Raw genomic sequence first — 27,905 nt, forward strand, 5'->3', positions numbered from 1 at the left:
AACATATTTAAAATATATAAATTATAATTTTCACACTTGATGTTTTTCTTATTGCTTTCATTTAGTTTTTTATTTGTTTATCGAGAATTCACTTACATATCAACACACAGTTATCCATAAATACAACTATTCGCTATGTCTTACTATCTAGGGGAAGATATGGTTAAGATTCCCGTTTCATCAGCTTTGACATCCAATTAAATAATTATCACATTTCCTAAAGTGTATATATATATATAATGGTATATGGTTTTTTCGGACTATAAATGGTTGGCGTTCCTCGCCTGCTCAGCTCAAGACTGACCCAGATCACTTGCCCTTCTGCGCCTCCAGGTAAGTGGCCGTAAAGGTGAGCAGGCGGTGCCGCTGCTTAAGGTTGCGAGCGCGAACATGCGCCGAGTTTAGCTCCTCGGTGTAGCTTCCTGGGAACCAGCCGACGGCGCCATCCCGTATCCTTTCACCCTGGTACCAGCCTGCAAGAAATCAAGGGATTTAAAGAGATTGTCAACGGATTTTTAGAAGTAACTCTTACCATCAGGCAGCTTGCGGGAAACGTTGACAACATCGCCCAGCTCCAGCTGAAGGACATCCGGCTCATCGGACTCGTAGCTGTGCTTGGCCACCACCTGGGGACAGTCCCAGGACTCGTAGAGCTTCTCGCCGGGGGTCTCCGCCTCGGGCGGTCGCATGGCCTGCAACCAGCGCTGCTGGTCGGACACCGATGGGCAGGACAGCACCTTAGTAGGTCAGAGATTAATTTCCATTCAAAAGAAAGATCTAAAAATGTAACCCACCAGCTCGACAGTCTTGCGATCGCAGTTCTCCAGCAGCGTCATCAGCATGAGGTTCTTGCCGGCCTGATCCTTGAGGTCCTTGGTGGGCAGCTGGGGCAGAGTGTCGCCGGCGGTCAGGGTCAGCATGCTCCGCGGGCAATAGTCAAAGACGGTGAAGTTGGATTCGCCGCGACGCTTGCAGAGGACCAGGAGGTCCGAGAAAAGGAAAGCGTAGATGCTGGCCTTGGTCAGGCGCTTGCCAAAGGTCAACTTGGCATCCTCACCGCGCCAAATCAGATGGGTGAGTTCACCCCTCTTGACCAGGAAGCGTGGCTTTGAGCCCGCTCGTGGTACACCCATGGGCGTAATGGCAAGAGCACGAACATGCGAGGGAAATTCCAGCTGACGGGCAATCCTTTCCAGCTCGTAGGCCTGCTCCCAGCGATTGGCCGCCTCATTGCACTGCGCCACTATTTTCTGGACCAGGGCCAGGGTCAGCTTCCAGCTTTCGTATTCCTCGCGATTAAGCGGCGACTCTTTGCTAAACACCGCATCGATAAGGAGCGGCAGCCGGGTGATGCGCTGCATGGGGAGCATCAGGAACGAGTGCAGGTTGAGGCCACAGCAGCTGGGACTCTGTTCCAGTCGCTCCAAGTGCTGCTGGAAGGCACTCGACTCCTTGGACTCCTTCAGCCGACGCAGTGTCCTATCCATTCGTCCCTGATGCTCACAAAAGGCCACATAGACATGAAAGTGCCGCTCGGCGATCTCGTAGATGCAGCGACTCAGTCCCAGCAGCATAATGTTATCCTGCCAGCAGGCTTCCAGCTCAGTGAGCAGTCGCTCCGAGCACTCGTGCACCGGCACGATGTAGGAGAAGAGAGCCTTCCGATCCCGGCCACTCAGCACCGAAGTATCCATGAAGGCACTGTGGTTCATAAAGTGGCGACGCAGCAGGTTCAAGGACTTTAGGTAACTGGCCTCCGAGGTGATGATCTCGAACTTGGCCTCCTGCAGGCTGCGCTCCCGACTAGTCAAGGTGGCTGAAATGTAATTATTTTAATAAAAAATTTATAATAATTTTAATAATAATATACTCACGCAGAATGCAGGACTGAATGACCTCTGGGATCTCACTCCACAGTGTCCGCGAAGGTCCATTCTTGGGCTCCACCAGCTGCAGGGCTGTGGGTCTTGGCTTCGCCAGTGGCTCTGTCTTCTGCTTGGCATGCTGACCTATCTCCTCGTAACCATCTGCAGATCCCTCGTGCGCCTCCAGGTCACGTGTAATGGACTGAAAGTAGATTCATGGATTTAAGTTTAAGAGATTTAATAGTTTTTCTTGGCTGACTCACCTCCAGCTTGGCGGCACTGTACATCTGATAGAGGGGCTCGTTGGAGAACAGGCTGTGCGGCTCGGAGTTCAGCTCATCACCCAGACCAGCCTCGTTGCCAGTGGAGACACCGGAACTGCCACTGGAGCTGGCCACGGATATGCCGCTGGTCTGGTAGAGACCTGACTCTGCATACCACGAACTAACGCCTCCGGCACTGGGCGTGGGGGTGACTGGCTCATCGCCACGTGGAGAACTTGCCGAATTACTAGCCTGCTTGAAGACACCGCACTCGGCATACCAGGAGGTGGTCTGGCCAGGTTCCTGCTCTCGAAGCTCCGTTTCCGTGGGCGTCTTACTGCCACCAATTGGCGGCGGAGGTGGAGGCGGCGGCTCATGAGGACGCAGTCCAATGGTGGTGCGACGCCTGGTGGCCTTCGCCTCCTTCTTGGCCTTGCGAGACACCGTGGAGAACTTCTGCGATTCGGCCGTGGGCGTGCAAGTTTTCTCGCAGAAGCCAGAATCCAGTTCCCCAGAGCCATGCATCTCGGGGGAAGGCAACTGCAGGGTCAGCATCGATCCCTCGGGGTCCTCCACGTAAAAGGTGCTCCGTGTTTCCGTCAAAGAGGCCAGATGCTTGCTGTCGAAGCTGGATCCGACCAGACTCTTGCGAAGACGAGAACGCAGACTCTTTCCATTCTTCTGCTTGGCCCTCAGCACTGGCGCCTGTTCCTGGTGCGGACTTGTGGCCACGGGATTCCTCTCTGGCCCGTACTCTGTGTTCTCGTACTCCCTTACCTCCGGTTGCCTCTTGCCACTCTCCACATAGAACTGGGTGGCCGCCGGGGTATTCTCGTACAGCTTTTGCTGGCTGCCCTTTGGCGATTTCTTGCTGGAGATGAAATCCCGGAATTTGCGAACGAACTCGTAAACTTGATTTTGGGCAGGAGGTGGCTTCGGCAGGCGATGGTTTCGCATGTCCACACCGCTGTCGTTGTGCTGGAATGGTAAATTTTATATTTTAATTTAATTAATTAGGAACTAAGGATAGGTAGTACTTACATTTCGCTGTTGCTGGTCGGGCTCTCCCTCGCCTGGATCATCGCTGTCTGTCTCAAAGGAGTCGTAGTCATCCGAGATGACCACATGCTCACCCAGGGCATGTGCGGAGGCGGAGTGATTCTTAGAGCGACGCTGAGATGAGCGGATTCCACTGGTTCGAATCACATCCTGGTGAGGACGGAGCAACTGCGTCGAATGGCGTTTGTTGCCCAAAGGCGAAAGTGTCTCGTAGTAGTGATCGGAGTCATCTGAAGGAGATTTAAAGATGATTATTAAAGTATTTACATATATAAGCTTGAGTTCGGAGTTTCTTTATAATATAAATAATAAGATTATAAGCTTATTATTTAAATAAGTAAATAAAAAATGGTAAGACTTAAAGGGCTGCTCTTCAATAGCTTAGAACTAACTTTTAAACTTAATATATTATTTTCTTCAAAGAACAATATTTCAATTAGTTTTATTACATCTTAAAATGCTTCTTTTTATATATTTTAAATGAAAGTTAAAGTAATATTTTCTTGGAACCAGAACGAACCTACGAAAGTGCTCACTGTCACCGTGACTTTTGTGGGATGCTCTTGACCCTCCTCCGGTGACACCTCGTGGCTCACCCGCATGGAGGTCAGCAGCTGGGCCCGTTGGTGGACATGACTGCATCGCTGGCTAATGGCCGCCGCCTCGTTTTGGTAGATCGGTTCGGGAGCGGGACGCACTGGTTCGGCGGACACGGGCCCATTGAGATACACACAGCTGGAGTTTTGATGACCACTGGTCACTGCCACCTCGCCGGCGGCACGGGGTCTCCGCTGGCGGGGAAGGGTTACCAAATCGGCGGGATGACCGCTGCTGCTCAGGCTGCTGGAGCAGCTCAGGCGCTGGTCATTGTTGGGATTAATTGACGACATCTAGTCACATCTTTGGCGGGGTTCAAAAGACTGTAAATCAATGATGATTCACTCAAAGGTCTGACACTAAAAATAAACCAATTTCTTTTCTATTCTAGAAATGTTGCCATAAAAAGATATATTTTCTTTGTCATATTTAATTATCTTCTTATGGTATTGGTCTTTTTATGGCAAATTTTCTATTCTTAAATAGATTTTTAAGTTGGTTTAGGAGTGTTTAATTAATGGTGTTGCTTTAAGTTTGATATATTTTATGTTTTTTATATTGTTTTATATGTTTAATACTGTTTTATATATTCCAAACACTTTTTCTTTATATATACTCCTTAAAACTTCCAAGAATGTTTCCCTTATTCTTTCAAGTGTGAAGTTGCAGCTCTTCTTCTGGAATTTTTGAACTCTGTTCTTAGGAAAAAATCACTCAATTGAAAGCAATTAAAGCAGCTGCAATTGTCTGCCCTTTTCTGATTGAAATACTCAGCCCACTATGTCCACTTTGTCCACTATGTCCGATATGTCCGATATGCTAATTAAAGCGACTCTCCGAGTGTCACAACAATATACAAGCTGGCCTTATAGAGCCATATAGTATATCAGCCAGACCAGACCAGACCAGACCGTAGGCGTCGAATGCTATACTAAACTAAACCAAGCTGAGCTAAAAACTAAAATAAAGTAAAATAATAGCAAAAAACACCCAAAGCAGGGGCATGCAAAATAGCGCAAATTATAATGGAATCATGGTTGAATGCAGACAGTCTCTCTCTCTACTATTTACATATGTATATGTACTCATATAGTTGGAAAATCAAACACCATGATGGCAGGTGCCGCACATCAAATGCCCTGAAAAACTAACGAATTTGGCAATTTTCAAATGAATTTTTAAGCCTTATTTTGCCAGCAAGCCAAGTGTAAAGTTAGAAAAATTCCAGCCAGAGAACATTAAATTCCAACGCTAGATGGTATCTGATCGCATATTACGTATACGTAATATCTCATGGAGATGAGGAGGCAGGCAAGCGCAGCGAATGTTAACCGGTTCCGCAGAGAGAGAGAGAGAGAGAGATAGAGATGAAGAGAGAGAGAGAGAGAGAGAGAGCCAATAAAATCTGGAGTCAAGATCTGCAAGCTGGAGCCCGATCTGAGCATGAATATGAGTTTTATATGGCATGAATTCATCTACAGTTGTGGCACCAATAATAGCAATCAAGAATGCAGACCATAATTGTTGTAAATAGCAATTGGTAATGACAAAACGGATTGGGTATTAAGCGATCCAATCGTTATTATATAATTCTAAGGCATTATTTTAATAAATATTGATTATTAAGTAACAAAGGAAATATTAAGAGAACTGTACAAGAAACAAAAGCAATCATTCAAAGTCTAAAACTATCTAATTTTTTATTAAGATATATAGAAAACCAGTTGCTTTTTTATACTAATAAAGTCCCCTTGCAGTGCTAATTTATTAAAAATATAATTTTTTAACACTGCTATTATTTCATCCTCTATTGTCCCGCTTTAAAGGTACATATCTTGAACGAAACAAGATACTTTTTTGGCTGCGACACTTGTTTTGCGCGTGGGCCGCTGGAGAGTTGGATTCTGGCTCGGAAACAAGGAGCTGGGATCTTGGCCAGCTCAATGTTACCGGTTTCAGGTTATTTGCTGACGTACAGGCTTCAATTTCTCTCATATTTCTCTCTTTCTGCGAATTTAGGCCTTTGTTTGGTACGTGCAAAGCGAATGTTCATATCCAATACGGAAATGGTTTATTTCATTAGCCGCACCAAAGCGAACAAAGAAACCGCGAGATGGTACATAACATACCAGAAAAAAGAAACCCATAGTGAGTATAGCAAATGAGATACATTTGTAAACAGCCAAGATGTGCAGAATGTGTGTAGTTTAGTGTACAAATTGCATTCACACATCAGCTGAGGAAGCAGATCCCGTCGGAGTTCCATCTTTTGTTTTAATGGAATGCACAGCAAGTGCAAGGCCGGTCGATTCTGATGTTTCTACTTTTCCTTCTTCTTATTCGCTGGTAATTAACAATTAATGCTGGTGCACTTGGACAGTTGGAAAGAAATCCAGTTGAACAGCGGATCGCATCCAACGGTTGATTGATCGGACGACGCATTAAGGTTAAGATTATTAAGTGCCAAACGATGTCATTGCCTTTCAATCGTCGCTTGGTCACGTAAGAAAAACAAGCTGATAGCATCCAAATGTCTTTGTTTAAACTTGAAAATAACAATAATTATAGTCCCTTTAGCAGATATTGGCTTTTAAGTTTATGTAAATCGCAATTTATAGTTCCTTTTAGCAGATTTTTTACTTAAACTGTATGATAATTGATTTTAATAGAGTTATTCCTATTGCATTCTTAATATATCTTGAATTTGTAATAAGAATCTGAACATTATAGATTTATATTCATGGAATATAGTAAAAAAATACATTTTTTAGAAGCTTAAATAATAATTAAATAGTGTTTTTGGGCTTACTCTGTAAATTGATTACATTAAAACCCCTAATTATAAGCAATCTACTTCGAAAAATCCCAGACTTTGACTGAATTTGAACTTTAGGCATGCAACCAATTAAAAATTTGTTATAAATTATTTATCTGTTTCTGTTGCAATAATTCAAGGCTTGGCATATAACAAATAATACAATTTCCCAGTTAATAATGTAGTTATTTTGTATTCCTCAATGTAAGCCTTAGTCATCTAAATGACAAAGTGAATACATTGCTTTCAGCATCCAAAATTTGTAAACAAGGTACATTTCTTTGGAAATATTGTAAACTTTCCTCAAACTATTAATTATATGTAAAATTCTTGGTAATTAGGGAATATTTCTGCTACATCATCGGCCTCTTTTTCAATCATTTTCATCTTTAATTCTTTAACTTTTGTAGCTTCCATTTTCGAGGTTGCCCTGTAACAGTCATCTAATTGGAAATGTGCATCTATTCCGTAGATTTCCCAAAACCCAAGCATGATCTCTTCCTGGATGCGACAAGTGGGGCTCATAAATTTTCATTGCAATGCGCCCCAAGTCTGACTCTGAATTTCCACGACACTTTCGCTGCGGGAGTTGCGTGTCGGGCGACGACAAACAAAAAAAATAAAAAATAATAAAATAAATAACATGGCAAAGTTCGGAGCCGGTATTCGTAACGAGCCAGAGTTGAACGTGCCTCGGGTAAAAGTTAAAAGTTAAGCTGAGAATTTCCATTTAGCGGGCTAAGCCTAAACAAGCCGAGCTTCGGTTTCACCCGTGAAACATGAAGCAATTACAAGATATTTTCCAATTGCCAACTGCGTTCGCTGAACTCTCCTTTTGGGAGAGGGGATTGGCTCAGAGAGGCACTATCGCATTTTTCGCACAAAGCCTTTTTTGTAGGATTACGTGGAACACTGAGCGAAATAATAACAATATAATAATATACAAAAAACTGTAATTATTAAGAAATTATAGTTCAATCCTTCAGTATTTCTGAAGAAACTTACTTTATTCTTTCTATCGTTAAACATTTCTTGGTGCAAATTTTTATTTAACTCAGAAAACTGGTTTTATACTTCCAACTTTTGTGAAATTCAGTTGTTTTAAGGCATAAATATCTAGAACTTAAGCACAATTTAATATTGAGTATTATTTTTTAAAAGGAATTGCCATTATATTATGACATTTTAGTCTTTAAAAAAGATTAAGAGGGCTTTCCTATTAAATTTACTAACCAAATCATCTTGCTGAACTGAAATCTCACTTTAACAATGAATCTAGTTTTTTTCATGACATATTTGTACTATTTTCAACTTTTAATTATCTATTTTACGATCAATTAAGGAAAATATCTTTCAAATATCAACTTTGAAAAAATAATTTTTCCTCTGTGTGTGCTGTAAATATGCTTCCTCGATTTCGAATTTCGGATTCGCACTCGAATTCGCACTGCACATTGCACATCGGCTGTAAACTTTTGTTGCAATAGTTGCCCATTATATGAAGAGGGTTGTTTAATTGTTGTTTATTTTTCGTGCTAGTTACAACTAATTTTTGCAAAAGTCATCCATCGAATTGGTAAATTGCAAATTGGCTAAATTGGCAAATCGCGATTCCTTTGGATGTACAACGGTTATCTCTACGCTTTTTCCCTTGTTTTGCTTTGTGTTTCGTTAAGACTTCTTCAAGGTTGCTCCGTGAGCTGTTGGCTGGCGTTTTATGTTTCTAGACTGGTTTTCGTTTTCGCTAAACAATTTCGTCATCGCCACAAACAAAAGCAACAATAATTCAGAGCAGGGGGGGGTGTTGCCGAGGGGTTGGGTGTGGACGGAGTGGAAGGGCAACAATAAAATCATCGGCATCGGTTTCAGTTCGTGACGTCTCCACATAAGTACAATAAAAAAAGCACACACACAAAAAACTTGTAACTGCAAAATGCACTGTCGCTTGCTCTCGCAATCTCTCTCTCTCCCTCTCAATTTTTGTTTTTTCGGAAACTTTGTTAATGCTCTTGTTTCACTTAATTTCATTTTGGTCTTCTTTTGTTTATTTTTCTCAGATTATTATTAGAGCAACATCATTAATTATGCACACCGATATTCACATTTATCACACAAAATTCTGTTTAAACAGTCCGCCGGTTTAACTTTTTTCGGACCGTTCGAGTGGAGCGCGTTTAACCGAATGAGAGAGAGGTGGGATCCACACGGATCCCCACCAAAAGCATGCTGCGGCAACAACAACAACATTGAGCAAATTGCACTTTGCGTCCACTTTATGGGCATTGTGTGGAACCTGTCTTGCTGTCTCTCCGCTCTCCGTAAGCTTGGCTTACTTCACTCTCACTCTCATTTGTAAGAAAAAAACTAAAAGGTTGCTCGGCTAATTAAACGCTCTGCTAGCTGCTCGCCTTGTTAATCACTACGGGTTCCGCTTCACTTTTGGCATTTTCTTTGGGCTACTACGTCTGCCACTTATGCATATTTATCAAAAGGCAAAATAGCTAGCGGGGCTCGCAGCAATTAAACCGTTGATAATTATTGGCGTTTTGCTTGCCAAAGTCACAAACACGGAGTCCACAACACTCAACGGACAGCTACAATTGTGGATGGCAAAGCTTAGTGTAGACACGAACCAAGCGATCGAACAAAGCGGGACAACGTAAGGTATACGTAATGTTTTCGAACATCAAAACGTATGGCGTATACGTAATATGTGGAACTTGGCTTGGACATTTTTGTAAGTTTTATTTTAGTTTCTGGGTTAAATTTAAAGAGTAAAAAATAAGAAAAATAAATATAATTCTGTAAAAAAAATTACTTAAGTCAAAAATAGCTTGTAACCTTCTCATCACAAAGTAAGCACTTTCTAAGGTTCTTGACATAATTTTTGCTTATCTATAGTCTTAACTATTGTTTAGTTAACTATTATATATATTTTTTATAGATAATACTCACCCTCTATGCAGCTTATCGCCTTCTTCTGCAGTCTTTTGTCTCTGATGCGTTTCGACCAATCGGGGCTCCGTGTGCGATGCGGCTTAAAGCGTTCCCGAACACTGAAAGTGGCCAAGGGCAAAGATATTTTAACTAAAATCGTTGACTACTTAATACTGATTTAATTGCCTTAAAATAGTTGTGGTTAAGTACTTCATGATTTCCCCCCAAAAAACAAAAAATCGATCGATCAAAATAAGCGGAAAAAGGTCTCTGATGTGGTTCCTCCAACCATGCTGAGTGCTGACTGGCCAGAGTGCTTGGATTGCCTCTCGACTTCTCTCAGAACTTCTAGGGTTTCCCTCAAGAGGCCCGTCAGAGGCAGTCAATCTTATCGACTGATAACATAACAAATTGTAGGTCAGTGGTCTAATTAATAGAGGGGAGAGGAGAGTTCCAATCAGCCGGCCGGCCGAGTGTTGCAACTTCAACAAAAATTAATGGAAAAGAAATGGAACAGAGCAGAGCGTGACATTTCACTAATTAAGTGAATGATTATTAAATGGTTCTTAATTTGTTGAAATTATCACAGAGTTTGTCTGACAAATGAATAGTAATTCAAGGGAAATTAGTTAGAATTTGTTAGGTTTTGTTTAGTATTTAATATTTTATATATTAAGTTGAAATATACCCTTAATATTTCCCTCGAACTTTCAGCAATTTGTTTTGTTTTGCTTCCTCTGACGTCGTAGCGTTTATCTTCTCGGCTTTGTTTACTTATTTATCAGATTATGCAAATGAAAAATAACAGAGTGACTAAGTAACCCTTTTTTACTGTGTATATATATATACAAATTTAATATTCTGAACTAATTATTGCTTATTGTTTTTAAAACTGTAAGATAATGTAAGTAAGTAGTAAAGAGCTCAACTCCAGCCACCTTGACCTGCATTTCCGTGTATTTTTTTGGGGTCAACCTTTAGCTATGGGTTTATAATTTATAGATATATATATGTATATAGTTTATATAAACACCAATGTTGCACCATTTATTGAGGGCAACAGGAATTGAGCGGGTTGGAGACCCCTTCGGGTCTTGTCTTTGGCCCAAGGCGATTAGATAAGGCGAAATCTAAACAAACTGATAAGCAATATACGCAGAATTTATATAGTCCATGTTAAAAGGGGAATTGCAGTTCCGCTGTACAGGAAAATAACAATAAAAATTGCCATGTTTTTATATGTTACTTCAATTTGATTCAATTTCATTTCAATTAGCAAAGAGTTGACATTAAAAAAGATTCATTTCTGACTTTAATTGCTAGATGTTAAGACTCTGAAAAGTTTTCCCTCAAAAGAGTCACTTTACGTTGATTTTTACAGAGGCTTTATAGGTGATTAAACATTAATATATATTGTATATGAAATATTTCATCCATTATATCAAATATAAAAACTTTACTAGAATGTAAAATAGCTAATCCGTTACGAATTAAAATCAGAAATTATAGAAATTGCTGTAAAGCGCAAAAAATGTATTGCAAAAAGTAAACACAAGATTATATTGATAGCTTATCTGTTTGAAAAAATATTAACAAAGCATTTAGAAACCTCCCCTTGGAACCACTTTCCTAATTTCCTGTTTAATATTAATACAAAATTCTAACTTTGCATAAAATCAAGTATTTAAGTATTTAAAAGTTATACTCACACAATAAACTGAGCCTCGGTGGCCAGTTCCACCTTCGTGTGTCCATGTTCGCCATCCGAGATGTCCACCCAGGCATCGCTGTTATCACTGGAACCGGCTATCGAGGATCTCTTGTCACCGGGTTTTCCGCTGTCCCGACTTCCGGCACTGCTGCCCACGGAGGAGCGGCAACCCACACTGGCACTTCCGTAGACGACGCATCCATTGGCCGCCAGTGAGGATTCGTACAAGCTATTGGTCTTGTGGTCCGAGGAGATGGTCAAGGTGGAACCACTGCTCGAGAGTTGGATGCAGCTCCCGGCTGATCCCTGGTTCTGTCCCGTGGCCATCTTTGCCTTGCGGAAATGTGCAATGCTCTCGTAACAATTGGAGCCCAGGGAAATGGCATCTGTGGTGAGGGTAGCTCCTCCGCTGGATGAGGATGAGGAGGAGGTCTTGCAGTGCATGGACTCGTAGCATCCTTTGATGGTGTCGTAGATATTCTCATCATCCTCGGATTCCTTAGTCCCCGGCTTGGGAGGAGCAGGTCGCAGAGGCGTCGCTGATTTCGGGAGCACTCTCATGGGCTTCGGAAGCTCCGGCAGTTGATCCCGGGTGTTGCGACCCAAGGTGCCAGTTCCCAGGATTATGGGTGTGCTTACCATCTCCTCTTGGCCAATGCACTCGTAGCCATCGAAGGCTGGTGGAGATGACTCCTGGGAGCCGGCAATGGACTCATAGCCCTCCAGCCAGATGTTCAGTTTGGGTTTGGCAGTGCTCTTGGTTGTCTCCTCCAGGGTTTGGTATATATCCTCCAGAATCTCCGATTTTTGAGCGGCTATCTTGAAGAGGCTGGAGATTGGGGTTTCAGTCTTGGTCTCACTGCCAATGGGTGTGATGGGTTCGTAGATGGATTCGGGTTCCGGCAGCTCCTCCTCCTTCTTCTGCTCCGCCTTGAGCTCCATTGCCTTGTCCTTCATCAGCTGCTTCTGCTCCATGATCATCTGCTCACCCTCGATGGCATTGACCAGGGTGACATTTACCGCCTGGTTGAGCAGGATCTGATTGTTGGAGATTTGCTTATTGGCCGCCTGATAGACGAAGGAGTTGTTGGGCAGAATGCGCTGCTCAAAGTCATTGTTGGCTCCTAGTAGAAGTTCACCATCCTGCGAGGACATTTCACTTGGAGGATTGAGAACCTTCAGCTTCTGATCCACAGCTTCAAGGGCATCGAGGATCTTGGAATCGGCATCAATGCAGGGAGGCAGGGGAAGAACAGGCGAAGGATCCTCTAGCTTAGGTTCGTCTTTCCTGGAAACCTCTTCCTTGGGTATTTTCAGCCTGAGCTCCACTTCGCTGGTAGATTCCTCCTGGGGAGGTTCCTCCTTAGAAACTGGCTCCTTCGACACCACCTCCTCTTCCTGGGATACCTCCTCCTTGGATCTGTGTTTTGTGGGTGAGGGACTAGCTGATTTCCTGCCCTTGGCAAAGGTAAACCTAAGTTTCTCATAGATGGTGGCATACTTGTGCTTCCTTTGCTTCTGACGCAGATCCTCCTCCTCCGCCTCCTCCTGTTCCTCACCCGCAGCAAGATCAAGCTTATCCTGGGGCTTCTCAGCCTTAGCTTGTTGATGCTCATCAGGCGGTGACTCTGTGGGACTTGACTTTGGTTGCTTAGCTGGCTCCTTGGGTGTCTTGGCCTCCTCACTGACCACCGGCAGTTCGGGTATGCCTGGACTTCCCGCCGGCAGCTTGAGATTCCTCTTGGTCCGTGGACCTCGCGGAAGAGTGCTTCCCCTGGCAGTGGAACCACTAGCCATCAGTTCCTGGTGCTTCCGCATCAATTGCTCACTCTTCAGTGGCACACTGGGCTTCTCCAGCTTCTCGAACTTTTTGATATTTCGCTGGACCATGGAGATGCGGTTACCTTCCTCACCAGACTCGGCGGCAGGTTGCTTCTCCACTATTTTGTAGACATGAGTTCCCCGTGATAGCCACACTCCATTATTCCGCTTGACCTGCTCCAGGAGTCGAGCATCCTTTTGGATGATCTCGTTGAACTGCTGCGTCAGCTTGGCCACCAAGCTGATGCCGCCACCGGAGCTGGATCCGGAGCTGTGCGACACATCCATCCCGCTAATCCTTCTGGATGAGTGATGGTGCTGGAGATACGACTTCCCGGCATGTGTTTTAAAGCTATATTTGCGACGACCCCCGGAACGTCCCGTGGCCGATGTGGTGTGGGTGACGCTGGAGGAGATCGAGGTGGAGGCCCGAGAATGGGCAGTGTTTACAGAATCGCTACTGCCGCCACCGTCGCCGTTAAGGGCGCTCGTCGCGCTGAGACTGAAAAGCTCGCCGCGATTACGCTCTCGCTTGGCCCGCAGTTCGACCTGCTCCTCCTCCTCCTCCACCTCTGCTGCCACCTCTGGTTCCACCTTATCTCCCGCTGATAAGACTGCCACGGCAGGTGAGCTGCTGCTGCTGTCGTCACTTTTCAGGCGCTTTTCACTGGCCTCACTGTGTTCGCTGCTCATTTTGGCCCGCATCCTGGCCTGCTCGGCGTTCTTGTATTTGTAGAAATTATCCTTTTCCCTTTGAAGTTGAAGATTTCGGTTATTCGCTTCCTGCAGATTATGCAAACTGGCAGCACGTTTGGCCAGCGATTTCTCCGGTGTTCCACAATCTCTTGAGTTGTTGAAGGCATTCACCAGACAGCTGACACTCTTGTTTAGCTTCTTCAAGGTGCCCAGCGAGGAGGAGGTGGAGGTGGAGCTGGAGGTGGAGTGGTAACCTGGACTGGCCTGGGCTTCCTCGCTGGCACTCTTGATGCGCTTGCTCCACAGCAAACGCAGAGTTTGCACACCGCGAAAATCACGAAAGGCCCGCGACTCGCAATTGCAATTTGGATTCGCACTCGGATTTGGATTTGGATTTGGATTTGGATTGGGATTGGTATTTGCTTTGGGATTATTGTTTTCACTATCTGCACTGCTGTTTACCAGCCAATTAATTATAGTCTTTTTCGATTTACGCGGTGAATTTGTGGCTGAGGTGGCTCCAGAGCGCGTTCGTGTGCCTGCCGCCGTCTTATTCCCATTGAGATCACGGCGAGCGGCAATGGCAGCCGCATCCAAGACAGGTGACATCGCCATGTTGATGATGATGGCGCTGGCTCACTCCGATCTTGGCCCGAAGGCGATCACGTTCTCGGCCAGCAAAGATGGTGATGGTGATGATGTTGCCCCTGGAGCGAGAGTGGAAGAGAAAGCTTTGTGAAAATCTTGCTCAACACAAAATGCAAATTAATGGAGGCGCATTTATTTTTCAGGGCGTGGCATATCGCAGCAATTATGCGCGATAAGCTGGTTGTGGAATTTTTTATCGGGGTTTCTCTACAAGCTCTCGATTGACATATTTAAAGAGAGCCAGAGGAAGGGGCAGCAGGCTTAGAACACTTATTTGTTATTAAATATTTTCGTTTTACAAGGCTAGCTGTATTTATTTTGTTGTTCTTTTTAATAGGTTAGCTGCATTATTCATGGTTTATATTGAGAGATTGTAAAACAGCTTTAAGACAAAGAACTGCTGCAGAAAGCTGTACTCTTATCTGGGTTCCGGCAGGAATGTGTAATAATAAATATTCGTAATTCCGAACATCTCAGATAAATGTTTAAATTGCTTAAGAATTTCAGTGATTAATACATTTGTTTTCATAAAAACTGATAACTTCTTATTATATTTCGAATTGTGTAAACGCTTAGCTTTAAATTTAATATTATTTAATGAAGATTTAAAACTGTTTAACAGCTTCAAGAATTTATTATATATGATTTTCCAAGAACTTAATAATAGTTTGAAATTACAAATTAGTTCTGCTTTAAGTTTAATAATAATTTCTAAAGATTAAGCAGTGTTTTCGATTTTATAAAATTTAAATATTTGTGAAGGTTTAAAACTATTTAAAAGCTTAAAATAATTATTATATGATTATGCAAGACGAAGATAAGAGTTTAAACTGTTATTGGGAATTAGTGTTTTTCTTTTTTAATTAAAGTGTATTTTAAAGGTAAATCACTGTTTTTAAAATAAAACAAATACAGTATTTTATGAAAATGTTTTAGCATGGTTTTAAATAATTTTCTAGTAATAGTTTATACTGTTTAAAACTTGTAAATAGTTGTTTTATTAATTTATTATTACTTTTTTAGGTTCAGCACTATTTAATTATTTAATACATATGAGCATTTAAAACTGTTCAACCATTTAAATATTGTATAAGCAAAGGTTTTCTCGATACAGTTAATGGTTTAATTATTTTAAATTAATAATTATTGGTTTTTTCGTATTTAAAATTATTTCGCAATAGTAAGCAGTATCTTTAAGACATAAAGAAAACAATTATTCATTATTTTTTGAACATTTAAAAGTGTTTAATATAAGAATTTCAAGAAAAAGATACTAGATTATACTGCCTTAATTGAGCCATTAGTTTGTTGCTTAATACAACTAGTATTTTCTGAGGTTTATCTGGGTTTCAGATATAACAAATTATACATAACAACGAGAAACATTTGTTTATAGGATATTTAGCTTCAAAAAAACCTAACAAACTAAGCAAAAAACAAAGATAAAGAAACACATAAATATAAAACAAAAATCAAGAGTAAAAATGTTGAAAAAGAAGCAAAACCAATTGTATTTAAACATTATGGTTTGTTCTTTGTTCATTTAACAATTTCCACAATCAAAACTACCTTCAAAAGCAAAAAGCTCTTTAAAAATCGTGTAATCTGCAAAGGTATTTTAAGCCTCTTTTCGATTTTTGACTCACTGCCCATTAGATTGCCCAAAACTGACTACTTATAGTATGAAGTATCTAGTATATATATATATATAGATATATTACAAAATTGTCGCCTCAAGGAAGTCACAATCGCTGAGTGGGAAATCATGGCATGTGGTTTGTAGTACGTACAACATTGCGTATGCTTGATGCGGTATGAATGCTCCCTGGCTTATCGCTGGTGGATCGATGTGGGCTATGTGACGATATGGCATTGCATAAAACGAGGCTCACAATATTGTCTTACCGCCTCCTCGCACCTGACAATTATTTACCCGACCCGTTCACGTGTCTTTGTCACAGACAAACGCCAATTATAATGAGCGATTACATAAAGGCGAGCGAGCGAAGACAATTTCTTCTGCCTCACATCGTCTGAAGGTATCGTAAAATGGCTTTAAGCTGCTTTCAGTCAGTCAGTCAGTTCGTTAGCCGTCTTCATCTTCATCTTTTTCCATATACATATTTTTGTCCCCCTATTGCTCTTTGTATTTCAATTTGTTTGGATATATGGCCAGGTATAACCATAAGTTGTTTCTAGTTGTCACTTTTTTTCCCCTCTTATTTACTACTTCGCACGCGGCAAGAATAACAATATTAATTTTTATTTGCCATTGCAGAAAGGTTTTTTCGAACAGGAAAAATATATTATATAGCCACGATCCCGGGGCCAATGTAAATAAAGAAGCTAAAGCTGCTGACGATTACGCAAACCTCTTTCGTTGAGCATATTTTGTTTATTTAAGGAAATTTTGTATGTTTACATAAAATGTCTTGTTTAGATGGCATGGAATTTTTTATTGGCGATTATTTGTCAATTGCAAGGCGGAAAGCAAACTGGCCGCCAAAAAACGGGGATTTCCAAGGGGAAGCCATAATGCCAACTGGCAACTGGCAACTGGCAAACTCTACAACATATTTTTCGAATATTTCAGTGATTTAATTGAGGAAGGCCACAAAATGATTTATTACTTATGAAACGCAATTATATTTTTGACAAATCAATTAACAAAGCTAAGTGAAAAGTACTGTGAGCTGCAGGGAAGTGATAATTGCTTAAAAGACAATTAGGGAAATTATAATTGAAATGCCAATTGATTTAATGGTAATATACGATGTATCTAGGCTTAATTTAAAGTTACAAAATATTCAAGAGACATTTCTACAAGTAAAACAACTCCAAAAACTCTGAATTTATACAACATTTAAGAAACGTTTCTATAAATAACCACTCCCTAACTCGAAATATATAAACAAATTGCATTGAATATAAATTCGCATCTTCGCAGTTGAATTATGCTTAATTTTAGCATCTCTAAATGACTTTAATTTAATTAATTTCTAATCAATTATCAAAGAATCCACCTGAACAACCCCCAATGTGCCATAAATATGTTAAATTTTCGGTTTTAGCCGCCACAGAATGACAATTCCAATGCCTTTTATAGAGAGCGGACTCTAAGGCCATTCCAGCTGTGAGGCGGTCAACCGCTTTTTGGCCTGGTCAATAAAAATGTTTTGCATATTAAGCAGCCTCAGACTCAAAAAAAGCAAAATACCTAAAAGGAAAATGTAAACAATTGACAGACAGACGACAGAGACACCTCAACAATACAGAAAAATCAACCTCATCTCGAGTCGAAGAAAAGACGAAATAATAAAAAAGAAACTTGATGAGCTGCAGTTTTTTAGGCTAAGCTGCATGTGCAGCTGCTGCACCTGCCACACATTTATTATGAAGATAAACCTATATACATTTATATCTCAATACCTTTATACGTATGCAAATGGCTTTCAAAACGGATGCGTTTTGTTTGATTTCTTTTATTGTTGCTCTGACTTATCACAATGAACTGGGCACAATTTCCAAAAGAAATGAGAGCTTTTCCAGGGTCTGAGGTGCAGTGAAAGTGATAATTCCACAGCTGACTTTTAAGCCAAGAATCCGCAGATTAGACACGCACCTCTAGACCACTAATCTTGGCTCTCTGAATGCGGAAGACGATGGCAAATAAAATGAAATGAAATAATCTGTCCGCGGACAGAAATATTTTAATTTCGAGAAATTAAATCAAAGAAAATTTATTGCCATTTTGCATAGCATTCAGCTGAACATAAGAAAAGAAAAAAAAGAAACAAAAGCCGCCATTAGAAATGTGAAAGTTTACTTTTCTTTTTTGTCAGCGTTTCTTGTTTTTTGTTTATTTCAGAGCTAATGAACTGCCTGGGCATTGATTTAAAGATGCTGTGAAGTGTGTGAAAAATTTGAAATAATTCTGGTCTTGCTTTCAAGATTGCACAATTCTTTTTGTTTTTAGAGTCAGAGTTTACATCACCCGCAGAACAATACACACTCACTGGGGACACAAGGACCTTCGACTGGCCAAATATTGTTGACTGAAATACCTTTCTTTTTCCTTTTGGTCTAGACTGCAGACTAACCCCTTTTGTTTTGTTTTGGCCACGTTGCCGTGACGAACAGCCCGTGCAGCCCTTAGCCAACTGAAAGGTCTAGCTGAGAGCTAGCTGCGAGCAACCCCTAAGCGTTAATACACCCCTTAGGGCCACGCTGCGTATGCTTTATATATGGTAAACAAAAGCCAATGGGTCGATATACAAGTAGTTTGTGTTTTCTCTCTCCAAGGGTAGTTCCTATATGTATATATTATATATAGTCTAAGCATTATTCATGCTTTGTTGCTCTCTGGACTGAGCTGGGATGTAAGCTAAATTGAATTTGTTAAATTGATGCACAGCTCAAGTGACACAATTTCTGTGTATTTATATTTATTTGCAAGCTGCTTATCACTCGACTGATTACATGGTGAGTCAGAGGCTTATCGGATGGGAAATTTGATAGAAACAATTTTAGGGGCAGTTATTTAGTACAGCACCCAGAGGAGAGTTAAAACCAGCTGTTATTTTTGTGCATGCAAACGAGCATTAACTGCATTCCAAGCTCCGTTGCCTCAGAGCCAAAGAACCGCAAACAGAGCTAGACGCCAGACCTAAGACTTACACTGGGGGAAATATTTGAATAAGTTACAAACTAAAAATTTGAAAAGGTATCTTGTATTTTAATACAAATCATTAGATAATATAAATCAACCTTTATGCTTTAAGCTTAATCTTTGTTTAAGTAATGTTCCAACTAACATTCCCATTATTTCTCTTCATGTTCTTTCCCGTCTGAGCTTGAGTCTGAGTCGGAATCGTCGACTAAGTCTGACTTTAGCCGCGTAAGGCACAGAGGCGTATAATTAGCGTGCAACATTGGCAAAGTGAAGCTAATGGAACCCCAAACAACACAGAAAACAGAAAACATGGCAGCGGAAAATGCTCGCGCACACACGGCGGATTCTTAACCGTAATTCTTGAAACCGTAAGCGGGGAATCCGCGTTGAGTCGTGGAAGTCTCAAAAAGTCACAGAGCCACCGAAGAGGTCAGTTCGGAGGCCAATCCATGGGCCAATCCATGTGTGTGTGTCCCGTGTGTGTGTGAAGCAAAACGGCGACAAAAAGTCAGCCGAGTTTACGGTTAAGTCATGGAAGAAATTCACTAAAAAAGCAAGCGTAAAATTATGATTTCGTTTAATTGCCAGCAAAAGTTGTCAAAGTCGGGTGAAAAATTATAGGTTTTAGGGATTTTTTAAATACTCTCACAACACACTAGAAGACCATTAAGTTTTGAATAAACATTAAGTGATAAAGGATCTTAAAAGCTAGGAAAATATTTATGGTAATCGATAATCGAGGCTTAAAACCCTTATGAAACTAATATTCTATATTTGGTTTTATAGAATCAAGTAATATCGAATTTTCTAAAATTGTTAACAAAACAAGTGTATTAATATTATATATCCTGCTATTTGATGTTCAAGAAAAAAGGATTTTCATAGGAAAAGAATCTCAAAAGCACTTAATTTAGATGATTTTTTACATTTTATCATGGATATTCCCATTTTCCAGCTTTACACATTTTCAAATAAGATATTTTTAATCCACAGATAAGCTGACTTTCAAAAAAACTTGAAATTCAAGCAATTCCTCATTGATATTAATCTACCAACAGCTAAGAACATTAAATCCGTTTAATTACCATCAAAAGCTAGCGATAGCTCGATATAATCCCAACGGAAATCGAAGTTTTAGCCAGGCTAACGACGATTTTGGAGCCTGTTCTTGGGTGAAATTTCGCCTCTACCAACTTCTTGGCACCGTGTGTGTGTCGTGTATGTATGTGGAATTGGCCAAGTGGTTTGGCTAGATTCTTTCAAGAGCAGCAGGCAACAGCACCTCCGACGATTTTCTTGTGGGCGTTTCACTTTTGCCAGCTTTCATTTCACTCTGGCCCCAAAGAACTTGCACATTCCCGGAATCCGTAGAGCCGGAGTGCTACGGATTCAATTCTGCACACTGCTAGAGGCCATTGCGCGCTATTTCAAATATTTGTAGGGGCCAACGCGAGCTGGGAACACAAACAAAACACTGAGCAACACGCGCCGAGGAGTGCCAAAAGGGAAATATGTGAAATAATCCCCAAGAAATCGAGGCAAGGCACTGAGCAACTGAGCAACTGGGCAACTCCAAACGTCTCCAACGAACGACGACCGCAAAGCAACTGACGTGAGTTGCTGCCGCTGTCGACGTTGCTGCTGCTGCTGCTGTTGCTGCTGCTGCTATGAGTGTTGCTGCTGCGAGCGTTGTTGCTGCTGCTGCGTTAGTTGTTATTGTTGCTATTGGCATTGCTGCTGTCGTCAGTGTTGTTACCGCTGCTAGCTGCTCTGCCGATGGCCGCTGTCGATTGACGTTGACGTCGCTGCCGCAGCTTATGTTGCTCCTACTGATATTGCCGTTGCTGCTGCTATTCCTAAAGCTGTTATTGCACTGAACAAAATTCTAAGCAATTCATCGATGATTTTTCATGAAAAGGCATAGTATAGTATTCTATAAACATTTAAAACCTCACAAATATAAATATTTTATGAAGTATATTACAATATTTTATCACTTATTCTACGAATGCTTTTAAATAACATTAGGTAAATAAGCTTAATATGATCATAAAATAGAATAATGGAAAAATATTTAAAAATTTTATACATGTTAAAATTCAGGTATGAAAGCAACTATGAAGTACATGTTTTTAAAATTGGTTAATATCCATGTTCATATCCTTATCCTTCTTATTTTAAAGACAAATAGGTTGTAGAATTAATTGTTAAATGTTTTTTTTTTAAATAAAATATACAAAAATTAAAAACCCGTTTTAAATTTGGAAAGAAAAAATACATTTTTTTAGCAGTGTGCTGCAACTTTAGTTGAAGATCGTGGATCTTTGGATTGTTGGAGTTCGTCTCGCATTCTTGTGCATTGGCTTTTGGCGCTGCATTTTGTTCTGATTCTGTGTCTGTTTCTGTTTCTGTTCCCCTTTCTTGTTCTGTTTCGGTTTTATTTTCCTTTTCTTCGACTGCAAAATGCATTTCTCCAGAGGCATGCGACCCACAAAAGCAGAGAACTGAAGCTGAAGTTGGAGCTCCAAGTGAAGCCAGTAGAATCGGCCACAAAGAATCGCTTGTGCGAGCGTTCGTTCACATTGACTTGTGGAAATGATGGTGGCCTTTAATTAGGCAAACAAATTTTAATTAAGTCGCAGCGCCTCTAATTGATTTGGCAGCTTTCTGCAGACTCTGCCGATGCCAAGATCCGAGATAAATCACCCATTGAGGCGCCTGGGAAGCGGAAACAGGTTTTGGGAGCCAGAAGAACGCGCGATTCTTCGGAGACTGCACGCCCGCAAGCGTCTTTCAATCGTTCAATCAATCAGCACGAAGATTAACAGATGTAGACTTCGGGTTCGAGTTCGAGTTCGGTTTCGAAATTCAATACCAGTTCTTGTCCAAGTTCAAAACAGTCGAAAAGAGGCGGAACAAAAACAGAAACCGAAACTCAAACCCACTGGGAACAGCAAAAGCAAAAAAGGAAATACAAAAAAGTAAACAAAAGGCAGATAAACAAAACACAAACTACAAGCAGCGCGGCGGCAGAGCAAAAACACTTCAAATATTTAACGGCTGTTAACCGGTGTGTACGTGTGAGCGGGATGGCATGCGAATGAAGTGTCCATTCGTCGCTGTTAACAGACATTAACAGCTTAACCCTTTGTTGACCACTAAAATATAAATATAACTAAAATATTAGTTACCTAATGAAAAATAATGTAAAAACAAAAAAGCATTTAAATTATTTCGGAATGCTATTTTATGTTAGTTTTCATTAGACTACTAAATTTGCATAAATAATTTAACAAAAACTAAAATTTTTCCCATTTTTTACAATTTTGGCGATGTAACCCCTTTTGAGATTTTCAAAAAATTGACCAAAATTAGTTTTCCTCAAAACAAAGCTAAAAAGACTCGGCTTTTGATGCTGATTAGGAATATATGTATATTATTTATAGGGTCCGAAATGACCAATTCATGGCATTACATGCTTCTAATTAAAATTATAATATCCTGTAGGGGTATAAAATACATGAATTAAAATATAATAAATAAATAATGAATATTTATTTAGTTTTAAAAAGTAAAAAGGAAACAAAACCTTTAGCATTAAGATTTTATTTTTTGTATAATAAGAATTTATAATAGTTAACAAGTTTATAAAATCGGAATTTAAATAAAACTGGGAAAAACATAAAATCAATTAAATAATTTAAATCAACAATTATTAAACATTTTGGGAATCAAACAATTTCTGTGACTCTTTCTCTAACTCTTCATTTAGACCTGTCTGTGACAATTTTGCGGTTATAATAATTAGTATTTTCTCACGATTTTTAAGGGGGTTAAAAAACCCCACAGTAAAATATGTGGATGTAGCACAGAGAGTTAAAAGGAATTTTTGCATTTCGCAAAGTTTGGGCGCTCACTAAAAACTAAAAAATCTCAGCGACCTGTAAACCTGGTTTTCGTTTTCCTTTTCATTTTCATTTTTCATTTCCATTTCGACTTCCATTCAATGCAATGCGAAAAACAGCAAGTGGAGTGAGTGCAAAAAATAAAAAACAGAGCTTAAAAAACGAACTCAACGCCCAAACATGGGCTTGTCAGCGCAACCGCTTTGTACTTGAGCGGATCATCATCATCATCATCATCATCATCATCATCATCATCAACATCATCATCATCAGCTCCGACAAGGTGGTGTGCCTACGATCTGGGATCTGGGACTGTTACTGTTTATGAGGCGGAGGCACCACATGTGGCAACTTCATTTCCATAGCAGACACACTTGTTGCTATGTATATCTCCGCATCTTTGTATCTGTCTCTGTAATTTGCATTAAGTGGCTGATTTTCCTTTGCCTGATTTCGTTTTCATTTTAATTTGTGCCTCGTTGTAGTAGTTTTTCTGTAGTTTTTTGTAGTTTTTCTTTTCGGGGCGGTTTCGGGCTGCGGCTACAGGGCGTATGCGAAACAATGCCCATTAATCACCGCCAGCTGCTGTAATGCAAAACTTTAATTATCGTTACCATTTCAGCTGACGAAATCTCCGCTTCTTTCTTCTGTATTTCTTTAATTTTTTGGTCTATTTAATTTATTGTACAACTGTCGGGAGAGAAATAGAGAGAGAGAGAGCTGAGATGAGATCTGGGCGCGAAAAATAAATATATGACTACTTTCCAACTGTCATCAACTGTCGCATGTTGCATGCCACCGTTTTGATGATAGGAAAACCAAGGAAAAAGTCAGCTAATAAGTGGGGGAAAAATGGTAATAAACTGAAGACGACACGCGGATTAGATGGCCTTGGCAGGGGTCTTCGGGTTTTTGGACATTTGCCTCCCCATCTCAGCCCCCCAAAACGTGATTTGTTAAGAATTAAATCGAAACCACGTACGATCAGTGGTCAGTCGTCGTTGGTCGTGGCCGGTTGCTTGGAATCGTGTTTAATCAGTAAAGAAAGAAAAGTCCCCATATCGGAGAGCAGAAATATGTATAATATATAAATAGTATATATATTTTAAGTTAAACTGCAAATGGAAAAGAAAGTAAATATGGCTGGCTTACTAAGAGTATTCAATCAGTTTGCATGATGAATAAATTTATCAAAAGTTTTTACATGAATTCTTTGTAAATAAAATTATTTAGTCGCAGGAAAATTAACACTAAGAATAAGTAATAAGAAGTGCTTAAAATAAGTTATATGCAGATTCATTTATTTAGTTTCGTTATCGCTTCTATTTAGTAGAAATCCACTTAGATTTATTTTAAGAAACTACATTTTTATGGTTCCAAAGATGATGATAATTCCAGTTTCAAATTTTCCCAACCTATTTTAGAAATTTGTGAATGTTGTTTACAAAATTTCCGCTTGCGGTTTCATCTTATTATAGAAATCACTTTGGGACTTCTTTCTCCCCATCTCTGCAAACCAGTTATTATCACTTATTCATGGACAAGTGATGTCTCATCTCTCGATCAACGAACTCTCTAGGCCACATCTCACTTTGGCTTACTATTTCGTGTCTATAACCTCTTTTAAATGTCGCCCACACTTATTTTAAGGTGACACCATTTAACCAGCATTGAACTATTTTTTATGTAGAATGCTTGACATGCCACAAAAAGATATTGACTGCGAGACGATTGTCTCACGACCTGCGATTATGGCCAAATGCCGAGGGAATATCAATTAGGGGAATTTCACATTGCCAAAAAATAAATAAATAAAGTTGGCAAGCAGATTCAGACCCCGAAAAGAACCTGCTGCTGATCGAACTGATCGTTCGATCGATCGATCGATGAAGCCAACATAATTTACGGTGCAGTTTTCACATTGAAAATGTCACCAAGTATGTCAGCGATGACGACAATGACGTGTTTGCTTCTCCCATTGCGTTGTTTCGCTAAACTTCAAGATTATTCATATATATTTATATATATATATTATGCATTTTTTTGCAGCAATATCTGCTGATATCGGAGCTACTCGAGCGAAGTTCATTGGCTGGCACGACGAAAGCATTCGCCAAGCAACTGGCCAAAGGCATCTGCACAGGGAGAAATATTGTACATTTTTATTCAAGAACATTTTATTTAAATTAATTAATTTAAATTTGTAAATAGAAAAGTAAGCATTAGGTTACTAAAACCCATTTAAACAGTACCTGAAGATAATCAAGTAAATGTTTTCGGTAAGAAGTTTCAATAATATAACAAGAATTATGTAAAGGGATTTAAACGTTAGACCATTAATATCAACGACAATTATATATACTATACTATATGATAAGGATGATAATCCTTTACAGTTTTAGAGCTAAACATCTCTATCTCGAAATAATACTTCAAACTTTGATCTCCTTTAAAAGTTTCTTTAAACTCAAGTGAATATTCTTTGACCAAGATTTAATTTCTGTATGAAAAAAGAGTTCTGCTTTTATGATCATAATTTATTACCAATCTATATAAAAAACTTAGTTGTTTTCAGTGCTCATCTGGCCACGTGAGTAAGTGGGCTTTTGTGCAGCTCAGTCTACAGGTTTTGACCAGCATCAGTCTCGCTTTTGGGGCATGAGTCACGGTCTTGGCCGAGGAATGCCACAGGGAAAAGTCCCCGGCGAGAGAGACTCTGGCTAATTCCGACCAGGGTTGTCAACGGCTGTGAGCTGCACCTACCAATTATTGCAATTATGAGTATATATCAGCATCTAGTTGTATCTGCGAGATACATTTGTTGCCCCCACGCGGCACAATTTCGTGTGGCTTGGGTGTGGGCGTGGGCTCTAATTATATGGCCAGCACTTAGGCATCCGATGATTGTTATGCAAAGAAGCTGATCTCAAGATGGTCACCGCGCTGAGATCATGTGAATGAAAATGGAAAGTGGAGCTGTAATATCTCGTCGAGCATATAATTTGCCACCGACTGCATAACTAACAGAGTTATTATGGTTATTTCTTCTGCGGCGACAAAAGCGAAACGGAAGCCATGACCAGGTCAGTCCATTGGCATTCACTTCGCTCGAATCACAACACACATTGCAGAATTACACTCATCACAATCGAGTGTGTGTGTACACAAACTTGTATTTGCCTTTTAATGAGGCCGGAAGAAATTGTTGTAATTTTAACGGTTTAGTCGCCGGACTTTTGAGTTGCAATGAAATCGAAACTGGAACTCCAGCTGGTTACCATTAAAATTGTGCCTAAGCTCTGGGTCTAAATAAATAAGGTTTAGTTGGGAAATTACCAAAGCTTGGGGGAATAATACCAGAGATTTTGAGAGGGTTGTTGTTTAAAATTAATTTCAGGAAACCCCACAAAATGCTCTAACACTAGTTTTATATTTTAGCCTAACAAACTCTGTTCTAAATTTGTTCATTAAATTAAATCAATATATTGACTAATCAATTAGTGTTGATTTAACCTCATTGAAGTGCCAAAACAAGTAATCAATTACTCAATATCTGAGAATAAAAGCAATTCATTCAATTGAGTAAATAAAAAGTGTTATCATATGAAGAAAAAGTTTCTATCAAGCTTTAAGAAATAAAGCTTGCATTGAAGAAAGTTCTGATGAACTGAGAAATTATTTTTAAAGAAGCTATTTAAACACCATTTTGTTTTCTTAAATATCATAATTAAATGCATAACATTTCTCATCATACGGGCATTGGAAATATTATTGATTCCAAACCCGTAGAACTAAGTTTCATCACGACATTAATCAATCGTCTTTCACTTTCCAGTCCCTGCTCTCCTCAACTTCAATCTCAGACCCAATCCCGCGGATAAACAACTTTCAAAGAGAGTAAAGCCCGACCTTTATTTGCTTTTGGCAGCTTTCTAACTGCACGGCAACCACAAAAAACCGTAAATTGGCAAAGAAGGGCGTAGAAACACACACACACAGACACATAATTGGGGAGATCGAGAAGTGTAATAAAAATAAAGATTTTGGTGTTTGCAAAGAACAAGCTCGAGGAAGAATCATTCACACATTACCTAGGGGGGATTTTTCTTTATTATTATTTTTTCCAAGAAAACTGCCGATAAGTGACCGCATTTATCAGTGGGACGCATTGTTACTCGAGTACTTGCAATTGCATTGGTCTTATCACTTTTATTGTTTCCCTCTCTCTCAACTTACATTTTGAGGCCGTTCATTGTGTATTTATTGCTGTTAAATCCGAAACCGATATCTGCATCCAAAGTGCTAGTTTTATGGGAGCTTTAAATCAATCAATATTTTTGGTTTTCACACTTTTCATTTGTATGCTAATTCACTTGTTGTTCAGTTGTTATATAAGTAATGACCCGACGGCATTATCTACCACGCTTTCATATACAAATTGGCCTTCGGGGTATTATCACTTTATCTATGCTTTGTGAGTGGCGATTCCATTGTGAGAAGAAGCTGCTGGGACTTGGACTTGGTACTTGCCACACACTAAAATATTTCACTCTTCACATTTTTCTCACTTTTCCACTTTTACATTTGCAATTACTTTTCTCAGATTTTCCACTCAATCGCAAGTTGCAGCAGCACTGCCACAGCGATCAATCACACACATTTTGGTCTCGATAACAATTAGACGGGGAACCGCGCGCGCTAATGGAGCTCGTAAGAGTTTGATCGTTGGTCTGAGACTGTGACGACGGAGACCCAAGACTGGAGACCGGAGAATGGAGAATTGAGACCGGAGACTGATACCGCCGCATCGGAGATCGGGGAGCGGGGAGAGAGAGCGTGCGAGAGTGCGCGGCCATAACAATGGGGCTATAGTCGCTGCCGATCCGATTCCGATTCACGATCTCTGCGCTCGGGAG

General features: G+C 40.2%; 1 protein-coding gene across 7 annotated transcripts; it reads right to left on the reverse strand.

Moving 5' to 3' along the window:
* Window positions 1-42: 42 nt before the first annotated feature.
* Window positions 43-27,749, reverse strand: Exn (Ephexin). 7 transcript variants are annotated; one of them, XM_020960034.2, is made up of 9 exons: window positions 27,226-27,749; window positions 11,246-14,471; window positions 9,555-9,655; window positions 3,170-3,417; window positions 2,129-3,106; window positions 1,875-2,067; window positions 795-1,816; window positions 533-737; window positions 43-473 (listed from the first exon to the last, which is right to left on the reverse strand). In XM_020960034.2, exons 2-9 carry the CDS (start codon window positions 14,377-14,379, stop codon window positions 310-312), a joined length of 6,045 nt encoding a protein of 2,014 aa, XP_020815693.2. In that variant the 5' UTR covers window positions 14,380-14,471; window positions 27,226-27,749; the 3' UTR covers window positions 43-309. The 7 variants fall into 7 exon arrangements, with proteins under 7 accessions (XP_020815693.2, XP_020815692.2, XP_086689598.1 ...); XM_020960033.2 differs by lacking the exon at window positions 27,226-27,749 and adding an exon at window positions 20,170-20,696; XM_086833472.1 differs by lacking the exon at window positions 27,226-27,749 and adding an exon at window positions 18,429-18,628.
* Between the last annotated feature and the right edge of the window lie 156 nt (window positions 27,750-27,905).

This window comes from Drosophila serrata, unplaced genomic scaffold (genome assembly GCF_035046125.1).
Source record: "Drosophila serrata isolate PLE 108 unplaced genomic scaffold, ASM3504612v1 contig_272, whole genome shotgun sequence".
In the NCBI taxonomy this organism is placed as follows: domain Eukaryota; kingdom Metazoa; phylum Arthropoda; class Insecta; order Diptera; family Drosophilidae; genus Drosophila; species Drosophila serrata.

What these genes read in the sequence shown, in the direction of transcription:
- Exn (XM_020960034.2), bottom strand. Translation starts at nt 14,379, where the DNA reads ATGGCGATGTCACCTGTCTTGGATGCGGCTGCCATTGCCGCTCGCCGT. An exon ending in GGCGATAAGCTGCATAGAGG is followed by an intron (nt 3,418 to 9,554) that starts GTGAGTATTATC and finishes AATCTCCTTCAG; the next exon opens with ATGACTCCGATCACTACTAC. An exon ending in ACAGTGCCGCCAAGCTGGAG is followed by an intron (nt 2,068 to 2,128) that starts GTGAGTCAGCCA and finishes ATCTACTTTCAG; the next exon opens with TCCATTACACGTGACCTGGA.